Source organism: Marmota monax, unplaced genomic scaffold (assembly GCF_021218885.2).
Source record: "Marmota monax isolate L192 unplaced genomic scaffold, Marmota_monax_Labrador192_F-V1.1 WCK01_AAM20220418_F8-fsc00373, whole genome shotgun sequence".
Lineage (NCBI taxonomy): Eukaryota > Metazoa > Chordata > Mammalia > Rodentia > Sciuridae > Marmota > Marmota monax.
The window spans coordinates 559,086-576,364 of NW_026692275.1; the positions used below are offsets into that span (position 1 = coordinate 559,086).

The following is a 17,279-nucleotide window of genomic DNA, read 5'->3' on the forward strand; positions in this document are numbered from 1 at the left end:
TAAGAATTTAGGGTTTTGTGCTCTAGTGGGTTAGTCAGCCTCCAGGACTTTGTTACTTAAAGGACTTTCTGTGGAATAGCAGTATTTGTATTACCTGGGAAGTTCTTAGAAATGCATAATCTTGGCTCTATACAGACTTACTAAGCCAGGATCTATAATTTAATAAAATTTCCAGGGGATTTGTATGCATGTTAAAGTTGAGGAGAGATAAGATCTTAAATTCCTCTGTATTCAGCCTACAGTTGGTGTAGAGAGAGAAGAGAAAGGTATAACTGTTTTTCAACCTTGACTTGGAAATGACAAATATTATTTCACTCTCATTCCATTGACCAGAAATAGTTACAGGGTTCCATATAGTTCCTTACAGAATAACCATTATATGCTAAATTTAATACTAAATATTAGGGCTTTGGATGTAACTCAGTGTTAAAGCACTTTCCTAACATGTATGAAACCCTGGGTTCAATCCCCATTACCAAGAAAAGAAAAAAAACATAATACTAAATACTAATATATAATGAATACTAATATATAGTACTAAATACAATACTGAATATGAATGTTCAGTGTGTATTTAGCCATCCATCTCTGCTGTAGGCTTGATTATAAATGTGTTTGTTTTTTAGCAAGTTTTATTTACATGATCATTAGAAAAAAATAAAATAGCACAGTTATTGTTTTTGCATTATTAAGTTTATGGGTATCCTTGCAGATTGATTCTTTTCTTCCTCCCCTCTCCTGTTACTGGTTATCAAACCCAGGGTCTTGCACATGTTAGGCAAGTGCTCTATCATTGAGCTATCTTCCAATCCAGTTTGATTTTTATCTATGCTTATATAAGCAGTTGGGATTTTGTTTTGTTTTGTTTTGGAGGGAAATTACTGGGATTAGAACCCTGGGGCTTTACCACTGAGCTACATCCCCAACCCTTTTTATTTTAATTCTTTAAAATGTATTTATTTATTTATTTCTGTGGTGCTGAGGATTGAACTCAGTGCTTCATGCATATGAAGTCAGCACTCTACCAATGAGCCACATCCCCAGCACCCCTTTTATTTTTTATTTTGAGACAGTGTCTTGCTTGCTAAGTTGCCTAGGGCCTCACTGAGCTGCTAAGGCTGGCATTGAACTTGTGATCCTCTTGTCTCAGCCTCTGTGGTTGCTGGAATTTGGGTGTGTACCACCATACTTGCCTAGTTGTTGTTGTTTTGTTTTTAAAATAGTACTATGGTTATTCATGTAAACAAAAATAATGTTTTGCAACTTGTTTTATTTAATAGGCAGTTTTCTATCTTATTGTTTGTTTTTCTGTAACTAAGAAAAACTTTGATTTCTTTACTGATAACTATTTAATTCTAAATAGTTTGTCACTGTATTAATTGTAGTACAGTGACACATCATTTCTTCGTTGTGTGAATTTTTCTATAATATAAACTCCTAGATGTGGAATTACCAGGGAGTATATATATTTTAAATATCAATAAGTTCTGCCAAATGGCCCAGCAGTAATGTTTGTCAGTTTATAGTTTCTCTAACTGTATCCAAATATCCTCTTGTGCTTCCTTTTGACATTATCATTTCATTATGGTTTTTTTATCAGATGAAAAGGGAAAAAGGGCATCCTTTTACTTTGTATTTTCTTTGATGCAAGTTGAACAGAATGAGTGAATATATTTTGTTTTAATTCTTTTATGCCTGACCTTTCACGCCCCCTGCCCTTTAGAGTAATTTGTCATTTTCTAATTGATTTGTATGTCTTATCTTTATTCCTGGGGTTGGGTACTGGGAATTGAACTCAGGGACACTGGACCACTGATCCACGTCCCCAGCCCTATTTTGTGTTTTACTTAGAAACAGGGTCTCACTGAGTTGCTTAGTGCCTCACTAAACTGCTGAGGATGGCTTTGAACCCATGATCCTCCTGCCTCAGCCTCCTGAGCAACTGGGATTACAGGCATGTGTCACCACACCCAGCTATATGTTTTATCTTTTATAAATCTGATAAACAGTTAAATTTTTTTTAAGGGACCATGTTAAGAAAGACTCTGTATTTCTAACCAAGAATTAAGGGGAGAGCAGGGGTTGTAGCTCAGTGGTAGAGCACATGCCTAGCATGTATGAAGCTCTGGGTTTGATCCTCAACACCACATAAAGATAAATAAATAAAATAAAGGTATTGTATCCATCTACAACTAAAGTGTATGTATGTATACACACACACACACACACACACACATATCACACACACATATATATGCATATATATTTTTCTTTTAATTAAGGGGAGTGTTTAAGGGCTGAAATTTTCAAAAGAAATGATAATAACAAATTTATTTTAAGTTACTAACATGTTGAAGGATTTCTGGAAATTGGGTCCTGTGATTCCTTTAAAATAGTTAAGATATCATGTCAGTTACAAGTGTATATACCTAGACGACTAGTGTGGCATACTCAAGTTTGTATTGATCTAATGGTGAAGAAAATACAAATAAAATAGTGTATTTAAAAATTCAGCCCCAGAATTGTGGTCCCAGTTCTAACTTTCATTTTACCATGAGTAAAACTGAGATCTAAAGTTGTAGTGTATCTTAGTGAAATTAACCTGAGTGCTAATTGTAGAATATCTGTGTTTAGAATCCAATTTTCCACTTTTCTAGTTCAGTATTATTCATTTTGCTCACTACTTGACTCAGTTCTATAGGCTTTCTTATTAGTCAAATTCAGTGACCTTATATCCATGGAGCAAATTTGTTGGTAAGAGGCAGCCTATGTTTGTTAATATAAAAACTATGTTTCTCTTGAATACTTTTATAAAGCTATTCTTTACTTGTTTCATGAACTCTTTTTGCTTATAGAGATGGATGATGGTATTGATGATCTGAAAATAACTCATGACAAGAAGGAATTGGGTGGTGATAAAATAGTATCAAACTCAAGTTTTACACCATTACCATCAGCTGCCATTGATCATCAGATTGAAGTACTTCTGTCTGAATGGAATAAAAATGCAGACATGCTTTTCAGTATTCATCCCATGGATGGTTCTTTACTAGTTTGGCATGTAGATTGGCTGGATGAATACCAGCCTGGTATGTTTCGTCAAGTACAGGTACTATTACTGTAATATCTATGGAGATATTCTTGTTTTATAGTATCTCTGTATATAATTTTATATGTTCTAATATTTTCTTTCTTAATTCTAGGTGTCCTTTGTTTCCAGAATTCCTGTAGCTTTCCCCACAGGTGATGCGAACTCTCTCTGTAAAAGCATAGTAATGTATGCCTGTACCAAGAATGTGGACTTGGCTATTCAGCAGGGGAAACAAAAACCTTCTGGCCTCACTCGTTCCACATCAATGCTTATCTCTTCTGGTCACAACAAATCATCTAATAGTTTAAAATTAAGTATTTTTACCCCTAATGTTATGATGATTTCAAAGCATGCTGATGGTTCTCTAAATCAGTGGCTGGTCAGTTTTGCTGAGGAATCTGCTTTTTCTACAGTTCTTAGTATTTCTCACAAATCCAGATATTGTGGTCATCGTTTTCATCTTAATGATTTAGCTTGCCACTCAGTATTACCATTATTATTGACAACGTCACACCATAATGCATTAAGGACACCAGATGTTGATAACCAAAAGCAACCTCATGATTCTGTAAATATTGAAGAATATTCTTTGACACAACAAAATAAAAGCACTGGTGATATGGCATTTCAGGATCCCAATGCAGTTTATAGTGAGCTTATTCTTTGGAGGGTTGATCCGGTTGGGCCATTGTCTTTTTCTGGAGGAGTGTCTGAGCTTGCCTGGATTAATTCTCTTCATGTTTCTGCCTTTTCCAATGTGGCGTGGCTTCCTACTCTTATACCCAGTTATTGTCTAGGTAAGCATTCTATTTTTATTTCACTAATTTAGATTTTTTGACATTATGACCAAAGGGGTAAATTTTAAATGTTTGTAAATGCTTTGTAGGTGCATACTGCAACTCTCCTAGTGCATGCTTTGTGGCTAGTGATGGACAATATCTGAGGTTATATGAAGCAGTAATTGATGCCAAGAAACTTTTATATGAGCTTTCCAACCCTGAAATTTCTGTGAGTACTGTCTTTTTAAATAGTTTAAGTGTTTAATATGATGTTTGCCATATTTTACTTCATAATTGTTGCAGATTTTATGACAGTATGTTTTGCAAAAATGTAGGGTGTGACCATTATGTAAAGCTTTTTTAAAAATAAAAATCCTGCTACCATTACTTAAAACCATTTATTACCAAACTGTCTTTGGTATAAGATTAGGATGCATGGAATATATGTTAAAATTTATTAGTCTAAATTAATGCATAATATTTCTTTTTGACAGTTCAGCAAACACTTTACTAGTCTAGAAAAAAAAGTTAAAAATTGCTATATATGAAAATAAAAAGCCCTCAGCATGGTTATGGTTTAGGGAGGAATTCTTTTGATAGCATTGCAAAGCTTTTGCTTTATGAGAGGCCACACTTCTTTCTATGCCTAACTAATAGCAGCCTGTCAACTATATTGTGTCCGTTAAGCAAGCATTTCTACTTTTTTTGGTTTTGGTGTTTTTTGAACATCCCCTGAGGCAGCCTTCAGTTCTACGTGAGCTTCCTGTTTAGGAGCTCCAAGCCATCTTCTGAGCTAGAAATTAATGCACTTGTTAATGCTTGAGTTACAAAGTTGCAGTCAATGGTCTGCCTTAATCCCGTTTCTTCTATAAATTATTTTTAATACCTGATTTTGGAAAAGGCAAAGTTTTCCAAAACAAATACATAGTGTTACAGTAGAAATATATATTTATTAAGGATTATCTGTTTGTTATGCATTGTTTAAGTGCTGGGAATTTAGTCATGAACAAAACAGATACCCTTATATTCTAGTGAAGAGAGATGGTGGTGCAGGGGTGGAGACGAGTCAGGTAAAAATATATACAGAAAAGATACCATATGAGAAAAGACCTGCAGGAGATGAGGGAGCTGGATATGTGGTTAAAGAAAGAGAGATCCAGGAAGAGGGATCGCCAACTCAAAGACTTAGAAACTAGAGTATGTTGGTTATGTAAAGAAACAGCAAGTAGATCATTGTGGCTAGAGTAGAGAAAGTGAGGTGAAGAGTAGTCAGGTGTAAGTTCAGGAAGTTAGCCTGGCCAGACCAGGTAAGCCCTTGTAGTCCATTGTGAAAACTTTGGCTTTTACTATGAATAATGTGGAAACCATTGAAGAAAATGATAGGGTGGTAGGATTTGGGTGATATGAAATTCTGGTAACTACATAGATTAGATGTGTGAAGCAGAAGTGAAATCAGAGAAAACCAATTTGGGAAATTGGTTCAGGTGAGAGTAAAGGGACTTAGAATGGTAGCAAGTAGTAATGATAGAGATAAGAATTGAAATTCTGAATATGTTTTGAACATTGAGTAGTCAGAATTGAACTGGATATGAATGAATGTGAGTAAAAAGGGTGACTGCCATGGATTGTGGGAATTTAGCATTAGGTAAAGTATTCTATTCTTAAGTTCTTTAGCAGGGTACAAAGGCAACATACAAAAATCAATAGTTTTTCTATACACAAGTATGAATTCACTGAAAAAGAAATCAGGAAAAATATTCCATTCAGAATAGCCTCAGGCTGGGGAATGAGGGAATCCTAGGAATAAATCTAAGCAAGGAGGTAAAATGCCTCTACATTGAAAATTATAGAACACTAAAGAAAGAAATTAAAGAAGATACTAAAAGCTGGAACGACCCCCACCCCGACTCCCCACGTTCAGGGAGAAAGGTACACTTATACATTGCTGGTGTGACTGAAAATTGGTGCAGCCACTCTGGAAAGCAGTATGGAGATTCCTCAAAAAATTAGAAATGGAACCACTGTTCAACCGAGCTGTCTTACTCCTTGGTAGTTAATATCCAAAGGATTTAAGATCATTGTACTACAGTGACACAGCCACATCAATGTTTATAGCAGCTCACTTAATAGTAGCTAAGCTATGGAACCAACCTAGATGCCCTTCAACAGATGGATGGATTAAAAAATGTGGTATATACGCACAATGGAGTATTAGCCATAAAGAAGAATGGCTTTATGACATTTGCAAGTAAATGTATGGCTCTGGAGATTATCATGCTAAGGAAATGAGCCAGTCCCCAAAAAGCCAGAGGTTGAATCTTTTTGCTGATATGAGCAAGATAATAAAGGGAGAATAAATATTCAGTAGATTAGTCAAAGGGGCATCAATGGAGGGGAAAAAGGATAGGAAAAGGAAAGACAATGAAATGAATCCAAAATAATTTTTCTAAGTACATACATGAATACACCATAGTGAATCCCACCATCATGTAGATCCATAAGAATGGAGTCCCAATTAGAATAAAATATATTCCATGCTTATATAATTATATCAAAATGAATTCTGTCATGTATTACCAAAAAGAACCAATAAAAAAAGACCACCCACATTCATGGAACTAATATTATTAAATAATATTATTGGTATTAATATTATTAAATGAATAATTAACATTATAAATATTATTAAATTAATAAACATTACTAAATAGAGTTTAATATTATTAAATAGCCTTATTACCAAAAACTATCTACAGATGCAATGTGATCCCCATCAAAATACCAATGACATCCTTCACACAATGAGTAAAAAAAAATGAAACAGTCCTAAAATTAATATGGAAGGATAAAAGACCCAGACAGCGAAAGCAATTCTAAGCCAAAAATGCAATTCTTTATATGTGTGTGTGTTTGTGTGTGTGCATGTATTTTTAGTTGTAGATGGACACAATACCTTTATTTGTTTTTATGTGGTGCTGGGCATCGAACATAGTGCCTCACGCACGCTAGGCAACCACTCTACTTCTGAGCCGCAAGCCCAGCCCCAGAAAAGCAATTCTTGAGTTATCAAAGTACCTAACTTCAAATTACACTATTGAACTATAGAAACTAACAGTGCATGGTAGTGACATGAAAACATTATAACAGACATATAGACCAATGGAACAGAACAGAGACAAACCCACAGATCTATAGTCATCTAGATGATCCTTCACAAAGGTGCCAAAAACATGTTAGAGGAAAAAAAAAAAAAAAAAAAAAAAACCCTGGTGGTGCTGAAAAGAAATAGTAATCTACGTAGAAAAATGAGACAAGATCTCTATCATTCATACTGCACAAAAGTAATTCAAAATGGGTGAAAGACTTAGGAATTAGACCAGAAACTATGCAATCCCTAGAAGGAAATGTAGAGTCAACACTCCAACATATAGACACAAGCTCCAACTTCCTTGATCAGACTCCTAAAGTTCAAGAAATAATACCAAGAATTAATAAATGGTGTGGCATAGAATTAAAAAGCTTCTTCAGAGTAAAGAAAACAGTTGAGGGGCTGGGGCTGGGGCTCAGCGGTAGAATGCTTGCCTAGCACATGTGAGGCCCTGGGTTTGATGTTCAGCACCACATAAAAATTAAAAAAATAAATGTATTGTGTCCAACTACAACTAAAAAATAAATATTAAAAAAAGAAAACAGTTGATGTGAAGAGAGAACCTGCAGAATGTAAGAAAATCTTTGCTATTTGCTTTTAAAACAAAATTTTTTTTGTACTTATAGATGGACAGAATGCCTTTATTTTATTTATTTATTTTTATGTGGTGCTGAGGATTGAACCTCATGCATGTTAGGCAAGCTCTCTGCCACTGAGCTACAGCCCCAGCCCCTATTATGTACTCTTCTGGTGGAAGATTAATATCCATAATGTATAAAGTACTCAGAAAATTTACCCCCCAAAAAAAACCCCAATCAATAAATGGGTAAATGAATTAAATAGATACTTCTCAAAAGATAAAGTACAAATGAACAACAAACATGAAAAAATGTTGACATCTTTAACAGTTAGAGAAATGCAAACCAAAACTTCAGTGAGATTTCATCTCTTGCCAGTTAGAATGGCAGTCATCAACAATACAAACAATAATAAATGCTGGAGAAGATGTGGGCAAAAAGAAATACTTCTACACTGTTGGTGGGATTCTAAATAAGTGCAATGACTGTGGAAGTCAGTATGGAGGTTCCTCAAAAGATTAGGAATGGAATTATCATATGACCCATCTATACCACTCCTCTATATTTATCCTGAAGAATTAAAGTTAACATACTATAGTGATACATGTGTACTCATGTTCACAGCAGCACTATTCATAATAGGCAAACTATGGAATCAGCCAGTGTGACTGTCACTGGACAAATGGATAAAAATACAATGGAGCCAGGTGCATGCCTGTAATCCTAGCAGCTCAGGAGGCTGAGGTAGAAAGATCATAAGTTCAAAGTGAGCCTTAGCAACTTAGTGAGGCCCTAAGCAACTCAGCGATACTTGGTGTCTAAATAAAATACAAAAATGGGCTGGGCATGTGGCTCAGTGATTAAGCGCCCCTGGGATCAATCCTCAGTACTAGAATAAAGAGAAAAAGAAAAAAAAAAAACAAAACAGAGTTTTATTCAGTCATAAAGAATAAAATGTCATTTGCAGGAAAAAAAAATGGATGGAACTATATATTTATATTAATATCCATAATATATAATCATTATGGATATTAATATATACATATATAAATATATATCATGTTAACTAATTCAGGCTCAGAAAATAAAGGGTTTTCCACACACAGATTCTAGAGAGGAAAATGGAAAAAATAATCGATGGAATGGGAGAGATCTCAAAAAAAAAAAAATAGAAGGAAGACCAATAGAGCAGAGGAAGAAGATGAGAGGGTGGAAGGATGGGAGGGAAAGGGGAAATTATAGGGACCAATATTGACCAAATTATATTATTATATTGTGTCCCCATGCATGAGTATATAATAATGAATCCCGCTATCATGTATAGTTATAATGCACCAATAAAATCATAAGAAAAAGAATAAAGACAAAGAAATACTCAGTTCTTGTCATGAGTTGAAATGAAGAATTTTTCATGAGCATTTTTTTGAGGGGCAAGGAGAGTCAAGAGCCTGACTTTGTGCATGCTAATTTTGAGATGCCTGTTTGACATCCAAGATACCCAGTACTGGTCTCTGGAGTTTAGAGGGAGGTGAGGCCTAAAGATATAAATTAAGAAGTTGTTGGTAGATAAATTTAAAGTTGTAGAAGTTGATGAAATTGTGGAGGGAGGGAGCAAATGATAGAAGTATTGAATGCTAGAGCATTCCATTGTTAAAAGTAGTATGAATGTGGTATATATTAGAAACCAAATAAAGAAAGTGTTTCAGAGAAGAAAATGAACAGCAGGATTAGATAGATGCTTTTATGGACAGATCAAGTTAGGAATATTGACCACAATTAGCAGAGTGAACTTGACTAGAGCAGTCGGTGTTTAAGAGGCTTAAAAAATCAGCATATATAGGTAGTGTGTCAGCTTATTTCTTTAGCTATGTCTTTCCCACAAATTTAATACTTAAAAAGCACTGCTTCTGGGGCTGGGGTTGTGGCTCAGTGGTAGAGTGCTCGCCTAGAATGTACAAGACACTGGGTTCGATCCTCAGCACCACATAAATGTAAAATAAAGATATTGTGTCCACCTAAAACTTAAGAATAAATATTAAAAAAAAAAACGCACTGCTTCTTAGAACATATCCAGGACATTTAATTTAGTATTTCACATTCATGGATATAAAATATTTTCCCCCTAAAAATTACAAGCAGTGTTTTTATTTTTTGTCTGTATCAATTGAGCTGTCACTGTTATTTGTTCCTAAGTAATTCCTTTTAAGGTAAAATCCTAGAATGTTGATTGTTGAAAGGAACTGTATTTAGTCTCACTTGAACTTAATTGTTATTTATCTGTTATGCCTAAAAATTCATGTTATTTGCTTTTAATTACTTTTGAATTTATTGTTTAGTAAAGGAGATATCAATTTTTTAAAAAACAGAAATATGTTGGTGAAGTGTTTAACATCGTCAGTCAACAATCAACAGCAAGGCCAGGATGCATTATTGCGTTAGATCCCATTACCAAACTTGTAAGTATTATTTTTCTGTTACTTAGCATCAGGTATGTGATATGTATCCCAACTTATGTTGATATTTGTTTATATTTAGCATGGCAAAAAAACCCAACTGCTTCATGTTTTTCAAGAAGATTTTATTTTAAATAATCTTGAGAGGAAAAGTCTCGGAAAAGACAGCATTTTAGCTGATACAGGTAAAGAATTTTTATATGTAATAACATATTAATATAGAGTATGTTAAATAGTTACTAAAGATAAATTGATATATTTTACATTGTGTATCTCAAGTTAAAATTGTCCTGTGTACATTTCTGATATTATTATAAACATTGACAACTATATATTTATTTTGAGACAGGTTCTTAATATGTTGCCCATGCTGCCCTTGAACTCCTGGGTTCAAGCAATAATGTCTCAGCATCCTGAATAACTGGGACTACAGGCTCATGTCACTTATCCTGGCTTATTTTTTTTTATTATTAACCAGAAATGGAAAAAAAAACAAAGGTATTTCTCAGTTATATAGTTTTTAAAAAGCATTATAGAAATATTTACCATTGATATTTGCATACTCTTTGCATAGATAAGATCTTACTCTACATAGGATGACATGGATCCCTGGCCTTTTAGAAACCTATAATTTAAAGAAATAGCTTAAAAATTTAAGCTATGGGGTCCTTAAAGGCTAAGTGTTTTTGTTTTTGTTTTTTTGTTGGTACTGGGAATTGAACCTGGAGCCATGTGCATGTCAGTGATCTACCACTGAGCTATATCCCCAGCCCTTTTGTATTTTTATTTTGAGACATCGTCTCTTTAAGTTGCTCAGGCTGGGTTTAAATTTGCCATCCTCCTTCCTTAGCCTGCCTAGTAGTTGGAATTATAGGCAGGTGCCACTGTGCCTGATGATTAAGTATCTTAATTTACTTTTTATACTAAAAGTTTAAAATTCTTTATTAAACTCACTGCTCAACATTAGCTGTTAATTTACATGAAGGAAAATGGGAAAAATAAAGCTAAAATTTCTTGGTCTTTAATCTTAATTACAGAACCAAACCAAACTCAGAAATGATGTTCCTTAAGATTAAAATCTTATAAAGATTTATAAGTTTACCACTTATCAAGTCAGTTATCAAGTCTTAAATAATATTAACTACATTCTCTACTTGTTCCAGATATTTTTTTTCTTGACTTCTCTTGCACATTGTTTATTTCTTCTACCTCTTGGATATTATTTCTAACACCATTTCCATTTTTCTTCTCTTTTAAGAAGTATTCCTTAGAATTCTCCACTTTTACATTGAACATCCACTTTCTTACCCCTGCTTTTACTTAGTCTTCTATCATTTACCCTGAGATTTCATGAGCTGTGCAAATACACTTTACTCATGTTTTATGATTTTGAACATGATGGAAATATGCTAAAAATGGAGAATAAAGATGGCAAATATAGAATAAAATATTGTTTATTTAAATAAAAAGGTTTTTATCTTTTTATATTAAAATGGCAATGTTAATTTCAAATCTCTTTAAATTTTTTTTAAATAAAAATTATTCCCTTGTGCTTAAGGTTATGTCTTTATCTTTCTAGCATTTTCTTTTCTAAGATTCTTCAATTTTTAATTTTTTATCTTTAAGACTAATTTTAAAAATGTTTTTCTTAAAACATTCAGGGAATTCTTAATGACTTTTACTCAGCAATTATCTTTATTATTAGAGCTTTCCAGAAAATACCAAGGAGTTGTTTTTAATCTTCTTTTCTTTCTTGTCAAGAAGAAAAGTATTTTATGGATATTTTCATTATTGGGGCATTCTTTCTTGATAGTGAAATTGTAAGAAGTAGGATTGTTTTTTTTTTTTTTTTTTTTTTTTTTTTTGGTGATCATTCCTTTGTCCTTTTCTGCCTTTTAATTCTTAAAATTTGAATACCTAACTCAGAACACATTATCAAAGTTACCTTTTCATTTAGTTTCCTAACACAAGATGATTTAAAATATTTATGGTCATCTTTATTTTCTAAAGTGTTTTTTTTTTAATAATTTATTTTATTTATTTATTTTAATGTGGTGCCGAGGATCGAACCCAGTGCCTCCTCACACGTGCTAGGCAAGCATTCTGCCGCTGAGCCATAAATCCCAGGTCCTAACAAGTTCTTTTGAAAACTTTTTCCAATACAAATTTAAAAGGGCAAAAACTTTGGGTCTCAAAAATATTTGCTTTCTGTTTTTCACATGTTTTATGACTTATAGGGTATTTATAATGTAGTTTTTTAATGTCATTTCATACCTAACCAGGAATAGCTTATAGTGAAAACTTGAAGTCTCTTATAAAAAAAAAAAAAAGGAATAATGAACCATTGATTTTATGATAATTTTTAGAAAACTCATTTAGTTCTTTTGAGCAACTTTGTATGTTGTTTAATCTGTATAGTCCAAGAAAAATTTTCTTAAATAATATGTTAGTTGATGAATACTTACATTCTGGTCATTAGATATGCATCTGAATAAGACATTCCAGTATGAAACTTTGAAAAATTTTGGCAACAAAATTTCATCATGATATATTGTCTTAAAATATACATTTTGGCATAACAGTTTTAGCGATATTGCTTATATAAATGAAAATTTTCACTTAAAAATATATAATATATTACATAGTTCTTGTTTAGAAATTTTCCTCTTATTAAGATCTCTATATGAACATTATGATGACTGTGATGTATGATTTTTTAAGCCTTTCAATTAAAAAATGAAATTTAAGAATACATGCATATATATAGTTGTTAAAATTTTGGATTAACAAATTTATGTGGTAAAGAAGTTGAATATATTCTACAATGCCATTTTGTATTTGGAATCCTAGATAAAAATTTTTAATTTTCTTTCTTTTAAAAATAGTTATTTTAACTTGGTTTATTTGGTATGTTGTCTCATTTATCTGTGTTAATAATGAAAAATATCACTGATACCAACAGGCAGTTCACCTAATAGATTTTCTGAAAAGTTCTACCTAGTTGTGATAGAGTACACACAAGACAGCCGTTCACTACTACATATGTGGAATTTACACTTAAAGTCAATTCCTGTCTCATTGGGTGAGTCCTTTATTTATTTATTCATTTATTTTGATTGTAGCTTTAGGCATAAATATTAAAAATTACACATGATTGGATAGTTTAGGACATATTTCTTAAAGTCATTCTTCCGTAGTAATGACAATTATTTAGTTAATACAGAAAAGCAAAATGAGTTTCTCGTTTTCTTGCTGTGCAGAACATTAATATGTGTTCTGTTTTATCTTTTGTAAGGGAGTTTTGGATTATAAAATTTAGTAGTTACAGTATTTGTAGAGTTCCCTGCCAACTTCTTGGTTTTTTTCTTATGTTTTGTAGATGAAAAAGTGGACACGAAAATATCTGAAGCAGTTTGGCAACCAGAAGAACATTATTCTTCTTCTCTAGAGAAGATCCTGTCTCCTTTTTCACAGAAGTATCAGGCTTGCAGAGCAAATCTTCAGAGTACCAGCAAGTTGTCTTTGTTTTCCGAAATGGTGTATAGCCAAGAGTTGCATTTACCAGAAGGAGTAGAGATAATAAGTGTTAAGCCATCAGCAGGTTTGTGAATTTTATGGAAATAGTAGTTGCAAAAGAGACCCTAAAGTGTAAAATAGTTTTTACTGTCTGGCCCTTTAAGTTTGCCAAAACCTGATTTAGTAAACTAATAGTATAGCCTGAGAAAATATTAAGTTCCACCTAGGAATCTACTCAGCACTAGTTATATTGAAGGGCCCTACGAAGTGACCCTTTAATATTTAGGTAAACAAGGGACATTCACATTTGTATTGAAAAATATGAACAAGGAGGAGACAAGGAGTGTTGAAAAAATACTTTAAAAATGTTAATATCTTTAAGATAATGTATAAAATTAGCAGAGAGCTGTAAAATGAATGCTAGATTTAGAATCAAGATAAGAATTCAGATTTCTAATTCCTCCTTAGTCTAGTTGTTTGATTCAAACACAGCATACTTAATGTGTTTGATTACGTTGGGTCTTTACCTATAAATGCAGGAATTGAAGTAAACTTTCCTAATGTTCCCTTTCTGCTCTAGGCTTTGGTGATTCATTTTTAATATATTGTTGTGATGTCACTAAATGCCTCCTACTGATCTTAGTGAGCCTTAAACTAAATATAGACTACCATGTTCCTAACAGTAGTTCATGCAAAAGGACTAAAACCTTTAATTGATGAGAACATAAGTATAACTAAATTTGATATTTTAATGGATTATTTTTATTGTAGGACATCTGAGTTCTTCTTCCATATATCCTGTATGCAGTGCTCCTTATTTATTGGCAACTTCATGCTCAGATGAGAAAGTAAGATTTTGGAGATGCAGAGTAACAGATGGAGAATCTGCCACATCAAAGAATGGAAAAATAGATCTTGTATATATTTGGGAAGAATGGCCATTACTTATTGAAGATGGACTTCAGAGCAATAGTAGTATAAGTGTACCTGGTAGGCCTATAGAAGTTAGCTGTGCACATACAAATCGTTTGGCTGTAGCATATAAGCAGCCTGCATCTAATAGATCTTCTCAGGACTTTTTGATACATGTAAGTATTTTTGAATGTGAGTGTACAGGAGGTTCATGTTGGGTCCTTGAACAGACAATTCATTTAGATGAGTTAAGCACAGTATTGGATTCTGGCATTAGTATTGATAGCAATTTAGTGGCCTACAATAAGCAAGAGGCATGTTTATTCAGTAAAGAAAGTATCACATCAAACACAAAGCATTTAGTTCATTTAGATTGGATGTCTAGAGAAGATGGTTCTCATATCCTAACTGTAGGAATTGGATCAAAACTTTTTATGTACGGACCACTGTCTGGCAAAGTACAAGAACAACCTGGTAAGGAAAACCTGGCATTTCCTCTCTGGGAGAGTACTAAAATTGTGCCTCTTTCTAAATTTGTACTGTTACGAAGTGTGGACTTGGTTTCTTCTGTAGATGGCTCCCCACCATTTCCTGTTTCTCTATCATGGGTTCGGGATGGCATTCTTGTGGTAGGAATGGATTGTGAAATGCATGTATATTCCCAGTGGCAGCCATCTTCTAAACAAGAACCTGTTATAACAGATTCATGCAATGGGAGCACTCCGTCTATACTAAGTTTAATAAAACAGAGTAACTCATCAAGTTCTGGGTTACATCCTCCAAAGAAAACGCTGACTCGATCTATGACCAGTCTTGCACAGAAAATTTGTGGAAAGAAAACTGTATTTGATCCTTCAGTGGATATGGAAGATTCAGGTCTTTTTGAAGCAGCTCATGTACTGTCCCCAACTTTACCTCAGTACCATCCCTTGCAACTTTTGGAACTCATGGATCTTGGCAAAGTTCGAAGAGCAAAGGCCATCTTGTCACATCTTGTCAAGTGCATTGCTGGGGAAGTTGTGGCTCTGAATGAAACTGAATCCAATCATGAACGCCGCCTAAGGTCTCTCACCATTAGTGCTAGTGGAAGCACTACCAGAGATCCCCAGGCATTCAACAAAGCTGAAAATATAGATTACACTCAAATAGATTCTGTCCCTCCACTTCCGTTATATGCCTTACTTGCAGCTGATGATGATAGCTGTTATTCATCTTTGGAGAAATCTAATAATGAGAGTTTTTTTAAATAAATCAAGCCAGTTGTCAAAAGAAAGTTATGATGAACTTTTTCAGACTTCAGCTATAATGCCTGATATTCATGTGTTAGAGACAGATGAAGAAACTACAAAGCCCAGAGTTATTGACCTTTCACAGTATAGTCCAACTTATTTTGGTCCTGAGCATGCTCAAGTTCTTTCTGGCCACTTACTTCATTCTAGTTTACCAGGACTTAGCCGGATGGAACAGATGTCTCTGATGGCCTTAGCAGATACTATTGCAACTACAAGCACTGATATTGGAGAAAGCAGAGACAAAAGCCAAGGTAATACTAAATTCCATAGAGTATTTGAAGATACAGCTGGTAATATTTTTACTTATTTTCACAGAAAAATGATCTTTTTTAAATAAAATGATGCTATGAAGACTTAAAAAAACATTATTTCTATCTTTATAGTAGTTTTGACTTCAATAAATATTTTATATCCCATAAATCATTGTGGCATAAAGGAAGGACACAAAAAATCATCATGACAGTCATTTTTTGCTGAATATTTGTGAGTTTAGCAAAAGTTAACAGTTTTTTGTGGTGTTAGGGATTGAGGGCCTCATGCTTCCTAGGCAAGCACTCTACCACTGGGAGCTACATTCCCAGTGAACTGATTTTTATTAAACAATTATTTTAGGTACTTGAAAATGCAGTAATTTCTGTTGATTTTTTCAAGTTATAATAATATAACTTGATAAATAATAAAACTAGCATAAGTAATTACTCCTACCTATAATAACAAAAAAAGCATAAGAAAATTTGATCTTTTTATCACACAGGAAGCATTTTTTAAAAAATCTCCTGAACTTATGAACAAATTTGGACAATTTCCCTCAAATCTCAAATAAGGTGTGAAATTAACTATTTAAAAATCCAGTTACATTTTAATTTAAATCAAATAAGATCAAATTATAAAGAATGTTAATAAATTCTGAGTCCGTTCATTCTCTTTTTTGTTATTTTTCCAGTTATTTAGCTATATAATATCTTTGTAATGTAAAATTATGTAGAAAAAGGGAATATTATAAAATATTTTAGATAACCTTTTTGTCAGCTTAAAATGTTTTATCACTGTTTCTGGTGCTGTGACATATGCTGATTATCAGAAATTTTAGTATTGTTTTGCTTACAAAATGTTTTTTTTTTTTTTAACAATTTTTTTTTTTTTTCCTGTTTGCAGGTGGAGAAACTCTTGATGAATGTGGCTTAAAATTTCTTTTGGCTGTTAGACTCCATACATTTCTTATAACTTCCCTTCCAGCCTGTAGAGCTCAACTCCTTCACCAAGGTGATTTGGTAGTAATCTCTTTGGGAAGAGGGAGCATGCATGGAAGGGTAGGGTTATGGGGATGAAACCCAGGGCCTTGCACATGCTAGGTAAGCATGTGCTGTATTACTGAGCCACACTTCCAGCTGATTTTGGTAATAATCTACTACAGGGAAGAAAGTCAAGTAGAAAGAGAGAAAAACTTATGACTTTTATACTTATTTTTTGGCTAGGCATGATAGTGATGCTGAGTATGATGTATTCTAAG

The 17,279-nt window shown here is 33.3% G+C and overlaps 1 protein-coding gene across 1 annotated transcript in view; it reads left to right on the forward strand.

The window, feature by feature from the left end:
• Positions 1–17,279, forward strand: part of Dmxl1 (Dmx like 1) — a 329,055-nt gene that overhangs the window by 45,190 nt on the left and 266,586 nt on the right. Inside the window, 10 exon segments of the mRNA XM_058578056.1 lie at positions 2,856–3,109; positions 3,204–3,888; positions 3,978–4,099; positions 9,963–10,052; positions 10,132–10,234; positions 13,012–13,131; positions 13,429–13,650; positions 14,337–15,715; positions 15,717–16,020; positions 16,925–17,032. Coding sequence (XP_058434039.1) covers positions 2,856–3,109; positions 3,204–3,888; positions 3,978–4,099; positions 9,963–10,052; positions 10,132–10,234; positions 13,012–13,131; positions 13,429–13,650; positions 14,337–15,715; positions 15,717–16,020; positions 16,925–17,032 — 3,387 coding nt within the window.